This window comes from Scophthalmus maximus, chromosome 21 (genome assembly GCF_022379125.1).
Source record: "Scophthalmus maximus strain ysfricsl-2021 chromosome 21, ASM2237912v1, whole genome shotgun sequence".
NCBI lineage: Eukaryota > Metazoa > Chordata > Actinopteri > Pleuronectiformes > Scophthalmidae > Scophthalmus > Scophthalmus maximus.
The window spans coordinates 11119157-11132500 of NC_061535.1; the positions used below are offsets into that span (position 1 = coordinate 11119157).

The window sequence follows — 13344 nt, forward strand, 5'->3', positions numbered from 1 at the left end:
TAATGAAATCACTTGATGTGGCGTCATCCCACTATTATGACCCAACATAGAATAAATGGACTGTATGTTTCTTAGATTGATAATTTATCTTCAAAATACACCGTGTGCACAACATTTTTTTTTCTGTCCTCAGTTATACCCCTTTGCATAAAGACTTGAGAAATTAGTACTAACAAAAACAAAAAAATTAGCCGCACAGGAGCTCTAATTTTACTTGCATGAAGTCTCCCACTTGACCTTTGTAAGCACTGTCTGAGCTAAAATACATAAGAATTAGAATCAAGAATAATGAAGACTTACTTGTCACTTTCACTGAAGCTCGGGAGTTTAATGAGGAAAATAAATAAATAAATAACAACATCAACATCATCTTGACAACAACTAAGAGTCAAATCAAATACATAGACAGAGGCAAAGGTCAAACACTTAACATTTCTCCGCCTTGCTGCCGAGACCAGGACACAATTCACCACCAAACACAAGGACCAGTGAACCCTGTACACACACAAACATATGAACACACACATACACACACACGTTGTTTTACATGTGACATTATCTTCATGCAAATAACATTCATGGCAAGATATAATGCAAGAGAATTAGGCATTAATGTGCATTCATGTGCTGTCGGAATTACTGGATATACACCATACTGCACAGGCATAATTTCAACTCTCCTGTTGATACCACACAAACCAACGCAACCGTCTGCTGCATGCACAGGGCCGATCTGTTCGCTGAACCTCAGACGGACAGATGGTGCTCTGATTTCAACTAAGCCGACTCCGATGAAAAAAGGTATTATAGTAAAAATAATAACCAAATTTATTTCTTTATTTCATGTTGCTTTAAAATGAAAAGTTTTTGATTTAAACTTCAAATAATGCTTTACATAATGTTCCAGTGGTGCCAACCAATGATATTGAGCAAAGCTGATATAGTAAAATTTTTTAGTAAAAACAATCTTAAATAATTAGGATTATTCTTTTTGCCAGATTCTGTGATGTTCTTAGCATATTTCAGGTTTCGTTTCTGTTCAACCTCATGGATGTTGACGCATCAGATGTCATACTTAACGTTACAGCTAGAGCTGCAACAATTAATAGATTAGTAATCGATTACTAAATTAATCGCCAACTATTTTAATAAACGATTAATCGGTTCAAGTAGTTTTTATGGGGGAAAAGGCAAAATTCTCTGATTTCACCTTCTTAAATTTGAAGATTTTCTGATTTCTTTGCTCCTCTACGACAGTAAACTGAATATCTTTGGTGGGTGGACAAAACAAAACATCATCTTGAGGGTTTGGGAAAAACAATCTTAATTTTTCACCATTTTATGGACCAAACAACTAATTGATTAATCGAGAAAATAATCGACAGATTAATCGATTATGAAAATCATCGTTAGCTGCAGCCCTAATTACAGCAGTAGTAGGTTATAGGTAGAGCAACGACTTAGAGTTAACCAGGATCACGTAACAGCGCTACGGATCCTGCCAGATGATCAGTGTTGTAAACTGACGGCTAATAATGTCCAACTTACTTCCTGCCTTCTCACTCACACACGCGCGCACACACACGTACACACAGACACACGCGAAGTGTCGTCATCTCCACAAACGCAGGACAGAGCCGGTTTTGTCTTCTCAATGAAATGAAAGACGTGAGAGAGAGAAACTTTGTCTCCATACAGGGAGAGGAAGAAACCACGACATTGACAGGATATGATGCACCGAAAAGCAATTTTACAGTGAGCATGCAGAGGCACACACTTACACACACCAACACACACACACACCCTCTTTCTTGGCCTGGGTACCACGATATTAAAGGCTGACGGGCTGACGGGCTGACGGGCGTGTTGTTCTGTGTCCATGCCAGCTGGCAATAAACTTTAAAGGGTGAGAAGGGAGCGCATCATCCTGAAGAAGAGAATATCCATTAATGTCATTAATAACCTCTTTGATCCACTTGATGCTTTCTGTTCTGATCCTCCCTCTATCTTTGTGGATATTTCTTCCAGTTCCAGTCTCATCTTTGGTCGCCACTGACCCGACGTCCGCGGCTAAAAAGCCCTCAAAAAGCCCCAAAAAAGCAAATATATCCTCGTCCAGTGTTTTGGGGTTAAAAACAACAACAACAAAAAACAGTTTGTCCCCCGTCGTCTCACCCCTTTCGCCATCCCCCAGTCCCATCAGGTCGGCGGGTCAAAGTTCAAAGGCGGGGAAACAGGAGGCTTCGGGCGAGTCCATCTCCGACAGGTAATGGATGGCTCCGGCCATACCTGCAGAGGAGAAACACACCCGTCACTGCGGCTGCATCTTTCACACATTTCATAAGTTTTTCCTACACCGCAGACATTATTGATTAAAAACCATCAGAGGGGGGGAAAAAAACAACTTTGATTGATTTTAATTTATTAAAAAGTGGCTGCAGGATAGATTGTACAAACCAGGAAAGATCGGATATTAACAGAGAGATCAGTTACTATCCCTGTGTGAGGGTGACTAAAGTCTGTAAGTTCAGACCAAGGTTCACATCTTTTGCTACATTTATACATTTGATGCGGTTAGTTTTTGTTTCACATTCAAATTTAGGGAGCACATATGTATGTCTCATCTTCATCACCTACGTGGGCTGCCTTAACCTATACTTGACATGTGGGCTGCAACAAACTATTATTTTCATTAATTGATTAGTTGTGTGGTCCATAAAATGCCATGAAATGGTGAAAAATGTCGACCGTGTTTCCCAAAACCACTAAGATGATGTTTTGTCCACAACCAAAGATATTCAGTTTAATGTCACAGAGGTGCAAAGAAACCAGAAAATATTCACATCTAACGAGCTGAAATCAGAGAATTTTGAATTTTTATTCATAAAAATGTACTTAATCGATTGTTCAACTAGTTGCCGATTAACTGTTGTGTTCAAGAAAAAAAAAGCTGTGTTGTGCTTAATTGTTTCATCACAGCAAAGTCAAAGCCCCCTCTTTCTTCACAAAGACAAAATGACTCGGCCTGGTGAATAATTGGCCGCTAATGGACAGTGGATGTAACACAAACAACAGAGCTGCTGCTATTACATCGATCTTCACAGATGAGGTTTCTGGGAATAGAAAGACAAATGGCAACAGCGTGTTTTTCAGCCTTTGCCTGGTGGAAAGTTGAATAATAATAAATGATTCGTTACCTTCGAAAAGCGAGTACGGTCTGTCGGGGATGCGACAGCCGTGGGTGCCGTAGTCCAAACACCACTCGGCAAACTGGAGAAAGGTAATGACAACAGGTTTATAGAAAGGATTTCATTAAATGATTGCTGACAACAGCTCCTTTAGCTTAATTCTCTTCTAGTGGCCATAACTTTTGGAGATTTTTGGATGGAGGAGGACTTGATATATGAAAAACATGCAGCTAATAGCATGCAGTCCATTAAGACTGTGGGCTGCTTATGGTGCGGGAAATTTAATTTTTAATGTGTAGACCTTCACAATGCAGTTTTGTGCTGCTTTCATGAGAAATAATTGATTTCACACTTCCTTCTGTGTGGAGGGCTGCCGGGTCCCGACAGAGAACTGTGGTATAACAATGTGAAATGAAGTGAACAGAAAATATATGCATGTCATTATTTTAAAGCATTGTACTCCATTGAACACATATTCCTTCTCTTTGGCAGAACCTGGTGCCAACGTGCCTTTTTTTCATAAATGACAAGGATATTTTTGAAAATCTTTTCAATTTTTATTGTTTTCTTTCTTATTCTTCCTTTTGTTTCCCTGTAAAAAATATATTTTCCTTCTTTGTTGGAGAGTTTGTGTGTAATCAGATCTTCATATGGGAATATACCTGTATATTAAAAAAAAATTCTTAAGAGGAACATCTCCCATGTGCATAAGATTGAACAAATCCATTGTAATGTAAGGCACATTAAGATACAAATGAAATAAGGTTGGTCCAAATCTGTTCAATTATTATTAAGTTCCATTAATATTTCACATTCAGAAGCTTGTTTTTTTTTGCTGTATTGTTCCACCAGATGAAGGTTCAGGGCTTCGTCTCACCTTGCAGGCCCGGTACAGGTATTTCTTGTCCTGGGTGATCTTGTACAGGGACAGGAAGGCGTAGCCATTGCCGGCAGTGCCGTGACAGATGCCGTAGCCTTTCCTGAGCAGACCGCGCTGCCAGATCACCTCGGCACATTCTGCAGCTTCCTTCAGGTACTTCTCCTCTTTGAACACCTGGGGAGGACACAAGACAAGGCCAAATCAAACCCTGGGAGAAAAGGAAGTTAGCTCACAACAAGCTGCTCCTCCTGCACCAAAAAAATATCTGATGATTTGTTCCCAGTAAGACAGTGATGACGAGTCATCGTGTCTCCCACAGAGTTTTTCCGTTGCGTGTTGCCAGAGAGTCTCCGCATCAGTGAGAGGAATGAGAATTACAGAATTTCTGCGTATTAGATGCCAAGCGGCTCCGCAAACTGCCAAGAAAAGAAGAAAGTGGCCTACGATGCATTACTGTGTGTGTGTGTGTGTGTGTGTGTGTGTGTGTGTGTGTGTGTTTGTGTGCGTGCAGCCAGGATATTGAAATGAAACAGATGTTTAAGTGTTCACATCTTAGCTTTGTCATAAACTTCGTCATGGAAATACCATCACACAAAACATTTCAACACATCGGTCACTGGACATAATGTCCTTGTAGCGCAGAGCCCCGCCACCTGGTGCCACTGTTGTTCATGTGCCGCGTGACGTAACAAACAGTCTCACCTTATGAGCCATGATGAGCAAATGGACGACCCCCGGCGCCCCGTGGCACCAGTGCACCAGCCGGTCGCTCTCGTTGCTCAGGGACGATGGGAAGTTCCCCGATCGGAACCTCTTGTGGCGGACGTAGTCGATGCTGGGACGGACCAACTCGGACAGCACGTCTGACTGGACTTTTGCTCCTGGCTTCACAGAGAGACGGGGATAGAGATTGGTTTTGTTTCAGCAACACGGCATGTTTCGTCTTGATCGTGTTAATGCAGTTTGGGGGCTGAAGTGAGAGTCAGTGTAGAAACACATGATGGAGCATGTCTCTGCATGATCCACACTTTTAAGCTGCTTCTTTTAACTCCACACAAACCCTCATAGTGATGCAGGGATGAATTATTCATTTCCAGCGAGGAAAGGAGTTCAGTGTGTTAATGACATTATCAGTGGGCAGGATAAGAGACAAAGCACAGTGTAAACTCTGCGGACCTAAAAATCTCAAACAGAATCACAGTTTTGATTCCTGTCAGCGGCGGGATTGTGAATGTTGAACTATTACAGTATAATACTAAACTACTTTAGTATTTTCTTAAGTCTTTATGTGAAACTATAAATCACAGATATGTCGTTTTATTCACTTTATTTGCTCTTGGGGTAAGTTTACGCCACTTTTTTGGGGATGAAAATAATTCATAGCTGATAAAAACACCAACACACAGAAAAAGACGCAGTCAAGAGATCCTCTTCATACTCATGTCCAGCCCACACATCGACGCCCGACCTCACAGAGTGTTCAGCGACCGACAGCACTAATGCGATGTCTGGCTGCGGACATCAGCGGCTCCTCTGGCTCTCGGCCCAGGACGGTGAGACGCCTCCAAATATCAGACATCACACCGACGTTAATCCACACAAGCTACTGATTTAATGTCACTCGCTGGACTTTCGTTGCTGGAACGAGTCCAGTGATCAAAAACCAAAAAGAGACTCTTTAATCAAATAATCAAGCTGAATCACAAATCCAAACATTTAAAGAGTCTATGTGGATAACGTCTACGCATTAACACATCTTTAACCCCTTTTCGACACCTTTGCCAAGAGGAAAAGATTATATTTATCGAAAGTTCATGGTCAAAGTTTTGACAAACAAATAGTCAGTGCCAATATAATGAGTCAACATGTTGGTCTTTTTATTTAGACAATGCTGGAGATTAGGTCTCATACGGAGCTAAAACGCTCGCCCGGGACGAGGATCGTTTTGGGTTTGAAACGAAAAACGTAGAACTGTGGATGTAGCCCCGAGTAGTTGCACCCGCTCGGCCTCGTCCCCTCTCTTACCTGCATGAGTGTGTAATAGATCCCAGCCAGGCCGTGGGCCGCGCCGATGTACTGCTTCTTGTGCCACTCGTAGAGCAGAGGACAGCGGTCGGTCTTCTTCTGCTCCGCTGACATGTTCTTCCCCGATTCCAAGATGGCTGTCACCACCTGAACATCGGAGAGAGAGTGAGATTGATTTTTGTCTGACGGGTCGGAGTGATTCAGATACAACATGACAACCCGCCACACTGTGGACGTCACCGCGGCAACAACAGCATCCCCAGCTAACCGAAGCGAGAGAGGTCTCAGTGTTTCCTTGGCCGCCTTCAACACATCTGGATTTACCGGTCGTTTGGTTTCACACATCACTCGCTGAGGCAGCACCGTTGGCTCCGCTGGTGCTGGTCAGTTGGGCAGGGACTGTTGTCGCTGTAGTGACGTCCACACAGTATCCAACGACTGTGACACAAGTCAGGTTAGAGGCTGGGAGACTGAACTTTAATTCTGCCTTGATTACACAGTGTAATACTGCATGTGTCCAAGTCAGCAGGTTAGTGTGTCCCCTATACAACAAGTGAGCAAGTGGGGAAAAAATTATATACAGCAGCAGCAGAACCTCCCTCATGACCAAGCAGATTTTTGAAACCAGCTCCATACCTTCCTCGGCTTGCCTCAAACTCTCCAATCTCTCCCTTCTCTCACTCACTCTCACACACACTCTCACTCACACACACTCTCACTCACACACACTCTCACTCACTCTCACTCACACACACTCTCACTCACTCTCACACACACACACACACACACACACACACACACACACACACACACACACACACACACACACACACACACACACACACACACACACACACACACACACACACACACACACACACACACACACACACACACACACACACACAAGCAGCTGTCTCTCTTAAAAGGGAGAAAATTCAATTCAGGGGGAAATGAATCTGTTCACCGTGTAAATTAATCTCTGTGAACAAAGTGGAGCCAGTTGAGATTCGGCACCAAGAGGTTTGAAACAGGCTCAATCTAAACTCTCAAACTTCACTGGCGTAAACAGATTCAAATTAAATAACTAAATGAAGTGTTGAAGTCATTAATTTGCGTTGTGGAATGAGACACAGTGACAGGACAAAAACGGAACTGATGACGGGAACGAGAGTCGCAGAGACTCGAAAGTGCGTCAGTGCTGTCGGTAAACGCTGACATCAGCTGGAGTCAGAGCCTGGAGAGCTGCCTGCTGGTATACAACCTCTTATATATATATATATAGAGAGAGATAGAGAGAGAGAGAGAGAGAGAGAGAGTTCATCAGTTTGCCAGCACACAGGCTCTGATTCAACTCGCTTCCTCGTGTTGTAGTGCTGTCACAAACCACAGACACTGTGTCTGACCGGAGCCCAAACAACAGACAATCTGCTGCTGGAAAAACAAACTCCTCAAACTTTCTTCTCACTACACTGACTCTACTCTCTGCCTACTCTCTCAAACCAGAGAGAAAATCTTGATAAAAGAAGAAAAAATGTCTCAGTGAATCAGAGAGAACCACACCAGGGAGACAGGGGAGGATAAAAACGTCTCTACACAGCCGAGTCAGTGGTAAAGCCAAATGTGTGTGTGTGTGTGTGTGTCAGGTACATGTGCACGCATGGTGAAATGAACAGAAGTGTCAAGCTGCAGGGAACTGGAGCTTTAAAGCTTCAATATCTTTAATCCCTTCATTAGTCACTATACCTCTGACACTTCTGAAGACAACGCTGCTGCTGCTGCTGCCTACTCTTTTCCTCTGTCTGTGTGTTATTAAGTACCAGTTTGATTAATAGACCTTACAGAGTGAGATGTCCTCACTCTGAGCCAACTTCAAAGGGCAGTTTAAGGGTAAAGACTTGGTTTTGTGTTTATTTTATGAATGAGACTATCTTTGACCTTTGTGGAGAAATTTCTGAAAAAGGAAAAATGCATATATGTGTGTGTTGTCACCTTTGCAATGGTGCCCTCGTCCACCGTGTCAGCTCCTATCTCTTTGTTGACGTAGAGCAGGGCGTAGAGGTAGCCGGCCCGGCCGTAGAGCAGCTCGTCGGGCATCTCGGCGTCTGGACTCAGCACCGAGCGCTGCAGCTGGAGGAGTCTGATGGAAACATACAGGCTCCGTTCGTTCAATAAGTTTAAAAAAAAAAAGTTTTTTAACATTAAGAAGGCAACGCCTGTAGCAGTCACGTCCTTACTAAGCGTCCACTCACCTGGAGAGACACTCTTTGCTGTCGGCGGCGTTGCCGAGTTTGTGGTGGACCACGGCGCCCACCGCCAGCGGCCCCGCATCGCCGCACAGGAACGTCACCTTGCGGCCGTTCAGGATCCTCATGGCCCTCTTTGCGTAGTCCAGCGCCCTCTGCAGGTGGGAGGCCTCGTGGGACACCCGGTGCAGCTGCAGGTACAGCAAGGCGACGCCTGTAGCGAAGAGAGAGCACACAACCGTTGACTGGGGGATCGGTGCTAGCTGGTTTTTATGTGGTCGAAATGCTCCGAACCGTTGGTGAGCAAACTAGAACCGTTCACCGTTAGAGGAAAATGGCGAAATGACAGTGTTAAGGTGCCGGGGGTGACAGACCTGTCCAGCCGGTGTAAGTGGAGAAGTCATGAGGGTCGACGGTCTTCAGGCCCTCCTCCATCTGCTGGAGGAGATCTTTGATCTTACTCTCGACCTTCCCTTGGAACGACGCGCTCACCTGAGGGGGACCGGAGAGCAAAAGAGAAATGGGTCTGGACGTTTGCCCTTCACCTTGTGACGAAAGCGGCTTGAGATTGTCCGAGTCAGACTCCTTCACACCAACAGGAAAATGATTTCCATTATGTCCATTACGTACTGTAACACACAAGGGAAGCTTAATACTTTCAGAAAGAAGGTTACGACCCAAACATTAGGATTCATTTCAGGGGGACACGCTATGTTAATGAGGTAATTTTCCACAAGGCTCTATTTACCCTTTTACAGACTTAACAGCATAGGTCAGACAGTGCTTCAAAGGCTGGTGTGATCATGGATATGAAATTAATTAATTCTCTACAGGCCCTATTTACATTCCGCCTGCAGTCTGCATGAAAAGAAGCTTCCGGAATCACAGCAGCTACAGTGGTTTCACTGTGTTTCTCTGCAGCCAAATCCTCAAACTAATACCTGCGGGAGACAGGGAGTGTCCCAGGGAATACGAGGGGCCATTTGATGGGCTCAAGGCCAATTTTACTCCAATTCACTGGCCTGATAATTTAACAGGAACCACTTAGGAGTTTTCTTCTTCAGCTGTGCTCAAAGTCAGTAAGTGTTTAACAAGCTGGTGCCAATTCACATGCCATTTCTCCATTTAACTCTGAGCCAAACGGGCTGCGAGGTTGGGTTATCTAGACGCCTCCATCTAACAAATATAATCAATAGAGATTAATTTACATGAAACATAAGAAATTTGCTGTCAATGACTAAGCAATTGACCATCGGCTAAACCCCGCCCCTGAACAACACTTGTCCAATCATATCTTAGAAACTGTAACTCTCAAAGTTAGCGTTCAAAACAGTGTCATATCTGCTCCAATGTAAAATCCAAACATTTGCTTGTCCAGCTAATTAACTCATTACCACATTGTTCACTACTGTCGTTAGTTTGTTGGGATACAGGTTACACACACACACACAAAAAGTTAGAGATGTTGGCAACTCGTGTGCAAACATTTCCGGCGACTTCCCATGTTCTTGTTCAGACTCGTTCATGGTAGGGCTGCAACTAAGGTTATTTTCATTACCGATTAATCTGTCGATTATTTTCTCGATTAATCGATAAGTTGTTTGGTCCATAAAATCTCATATAATGGTGAAAGATGTCGACCATCACACACCAAAGATAATTTGGCTGACAATATATTCACATTTAAGAAGAATTATGACCAATTACTCGATTATGAAAATAGTTGGCGATTCGTTTATTAGTCGATTAATCGATTAACTGCTGCAGATCTAGTTCACATGCATGCACAATTAGCATGAACCTGTCAGTGGGCTCAGTTGACCCCAGACTGTCTCTACTGTAACTGTTAATACAGTCGTGTCAACATGAGTATTATACTTATTCATTAGGTATCACGTTTACAACACACAGAGACAAGTCTGGAGAAACTACGACACAGGTGCAGCTAGCTAGCTAGCTAGGCACAGAGCTAGCTAGCTAGCTGCTGTTAGCACGTCAACAAATGTCTTCTTTTCCTTTATTTTACAAAAGAAAACAAGAGCCTCTCACCTTCCCCTCCGCGTCGAACGGGTCGTTGTAGTCCACGTCCGCTCCGGAGTTGGACGTGACTCCCTGGTCCCAGTCGGTGAACGGGTTGGGGAAGGAGCGCTCCTCCATCTCCGCCTCCGTAGCCGAGATCAGCTTCAGGCGCTTGGACATGTTGTCTCCCATGGCTACGGCGGCTCGGCGGGGACAAAAAGCTCCTCACTGTAAACACTGTAGCGTGGGGGCGAATGGGAATAAGCAATCGCGCTTTTTAAATTCAAAATACACTCAAGTAACACGGATTAATAGTAGAATGAGTATTGTTGCAGGTTAAAATATCATACAGAAGTTATGTACAAAAGTACAGTTCATTTTGAACACATAATAGCTGATAGGACTTCACTGTAATGGCCATATTTTATGTTTCTCAATCAATAGCCTACTTCTTTCGCACGTTCACACTGTAAAAAAAGAAAACTTGAAACTGCTAGCTTTGATTCTTAAATAAAATTTTTGTAAACATATTACATTTACTTATTAAGTATTTGTTTCAACTAATTTCATTAAGTTTCATTTTTAAAGTTGCTTGATACTTGATTTATTGTTCGCAAATACACAAAACTGTAAAAAAAAAAAAAAAATGTTTAGTTTCAACCAAAGTGGAGCCAGGCAAGTTAGGAACAGGGTCTCCTGATCATATCTGCAGGGGTTTGTGTCCACATGCTGAACCACCTCTCCTCTGTCTCCAAGGGAAACGTGACGTCCGAAAGGTGAGTGAGTTGTTTGAATGTAGTGGAAAAAAATTCTGGCTCTGCAGAAATAAAACATTTGGTGCTGATGACGCTCAGGAGATAGAGCGGGTCAACCACTAAACAGAAGGGTTGGTGGTTCGATCCCGGGCTCCTTCAGTCCGAAAGACAAATTTCACGACTAGATATGGAACACGCTGGTTAAATCCCTGAAACCCTGGTGAGTGGCGACACTACAATTCCCAGTATTTACAACAGTATTTACTCAACACAAAGTTTTTTCTAATTTTGAAAGATAAATAATTTCTTCCAAAATAAGGACATTGGGTTTGCCTCATCATAATAATTTTAAAAAATTCAAATTTTTACAGTTTCCCTACACTTTTCATTTTTGCAGTGCATATGAGGCTAAAAAAATATTTGTCAGTACAGGTTTGTCATACTATTATTTCACCAGTACATGATTTTAATTGTGGTTCACATATCAGGCCAAAGACTGGGGCTAGTTAGGGCTAAGAAAAGAAAAAAGTTTGCCGCGCTGAAACTTTCAAGCAAATGAGGAAAATTGAAACATTAAAACAGACCACACGCACCATTATTACTTAAAGTTTAACACCTTAGGTAAAAAAAAACTTAAGATAATGAATGTCACCTTGGGTGTGCGAAGCTTTCAGGCCCAGACTATACATTGGATTTATTAAAATGTAAACAAAATATATATATATATATATAAATGCAAAACATGAGAAATTGAGGAATCTGTCAGCATCACCGTTGTTTTGGCGGCCAATAGAACCAAAGGTAAAAGGTACGGTGTGAACAGCAAAATGCAGATTGAACTATAGCTTCAATGAAAACAGAGATTCTCTGTTGCCACACTGCACTTGCTGCATGAAACAGACCTTGTACATGAAAAGATCTGAAATCACCGGAACGCTGCAGGTGATGACAGGTGGAGTCGGGCTTACCGATGCGAGGAGCAGGCTCCCGGTGGTCCCACGGTCTCTTCCGAGCTTGGCTGAGCCCGGTCGGTGGATGCGGCAGCCTCCAGCAGCAGCAGCAGCAGCAGCAGCGTCTCTCAGCATCCCAGTGTCCAGCCTCCTCCTCACCCCCACCTCCACCAGTTATTTCCTCCTCCCCGGTGAATGGAAAAAGTGGAAGCCGCAGTCAGAGCGCGCAGGCGGCACAGGCAGCCATGTGTCACCGCATCACCGTGGTGCTCTCCTCTCCCGTCCCTCCCTCCTCTGCAATCCTCCCAGCTTCCTCTCTGCCTCTGCCGAGCGCACCCAACCATCAGGGTGCTGCTGCTGCTGCTGCCTGCATGGCAAATCAGGAACCCCCCCCCCCCAGGCTGCAGGGGGTGTGTGTGCGAGCCCGGCCCTCCCCAACACAGAACCCGCGCCCGTGACAGCCAAGTACTACCCGTCCAGTCCGGGCAGCCGACTCCAAATGTGAACGGTGACAGATGGTGTTTGTGTGTGATGCCGTGCTGCTGGGATTAGACGATATAACAACCCCCCCCCCCCCCCCCCCTCCCCCCTTTCCTCCTTTTTTTCATCCCTTTCATGTCACTTTCTCCTCCTGCTTCACTATGCATCACTCTTCTTCTTTTTTCCTATCCTGCAATGCATACATTGATACATCGAATTCAAAGGATTTCATCGGTAGCTCCGCGCCAGTAATCATTTCCATGTGCACTTCACATTGCTGCTTCCCTGGCTCCCTTTCTTCTGGCCACTGCTGAAATTAATGAGATCAGAGTGCTAATGGCATTTGACTCAACTATTCCCCGAATCACAGTGTGTATCTGCAGAGCAGCATCAGTCTGACCCGGGATGCTGCTGCCTGTCTCTCTCTCTCTCTCTCTCTCATCTGGTCACCGGTCTCTGTCAGAGGAAATGGACGAGCTGTAAATGCATCTGCTGAACAAGTGGGACTTATCTACACGGGGCAGGGTCAGACGGATAAAGGATAAAAGCCTCCGAGGGGCTGGCTGATTATTGACCCCCTTTAAAATTAAAAGAGAAAACAGTGTTGCCCAAGCTGCCTTGACATTTGATTTCCTGTGAACGCGATTGTTATATTTCGAACCAGTCATGTAACCAGAATTACATGACTGGGAAACCATTGTGGTCACGGTGGAAAAAAAACAAATGTACGTTCTCGTCTGTTCGTGTGAAGACTCGAGTCTTAAAGAGCCTGTGTGGTACGCGCAATTTCATTAGAGCACG

General features: G+C 44.1%; 1 protein-coding gene across 2 annotated transcripts in view; it reads right to left on the reverse strand.

Annotated features, from left to right (window-relative positions):
* Nucleotides 1–12364, reverse strand: part of lancl2 (LanC lantibiotic synthetase component C-like 2 (bacterial)) — an 18538-nt gene extending 6174 nt beyond the window's left edge. Inside the window, exons 1-11 of one of the 2 annotated variants that reach the window (XR_004786581.2) lie at nucleotides 12082–12364; nucleotides 10389–10595; nucleotides 8714–8831; nucleotides 8346–8553; nucleotides 8086–8233; nucleotides 6094–6240; nucleotides 4771–4953; nucleotides 4066–4242; nucleotides 3198–3270; nucleotides 2176–2289; nucleotides 432–495 (exon numbers count right to left, since the gene is read on the reverse strand). Coding sequence is in view for 1 of the 2 variants with exons in the window: in XM_047329736.1 (XP_047185692.1) it covers nucleotides 2213–2289; nucleotides 3198–3270; nucleotides 4066–4242; nucleotides 4771–4953; nucleotides 6094–6240; nucleotides 8086–8233; nucleotides 8346–8553; nucleotides 8714–8831; nucleotides 10389–10550 (1293 nt within the window). In the remaining variant the exon portion in view is untranslated. Of the gene's footprint in view, nucleotides 1–307; nucleotides 496–2175; nucleotides 2290–3197; nucleotides 3271–4065; nucleotides 4243–4770; nucleotides 4954–6093; nucleotides 6241–8085; nucleotides 8234–8345; nucleotides 8554–8713; nucleotides 8832–10388; nucleotides 10596–12081 lie in introns of those variants that run through there. The other variant, XM_047329736.1, reaches the window with a different exon arrangement.
* Nucleotides 12365–13344: the final 980 nt, after the last annotated feature.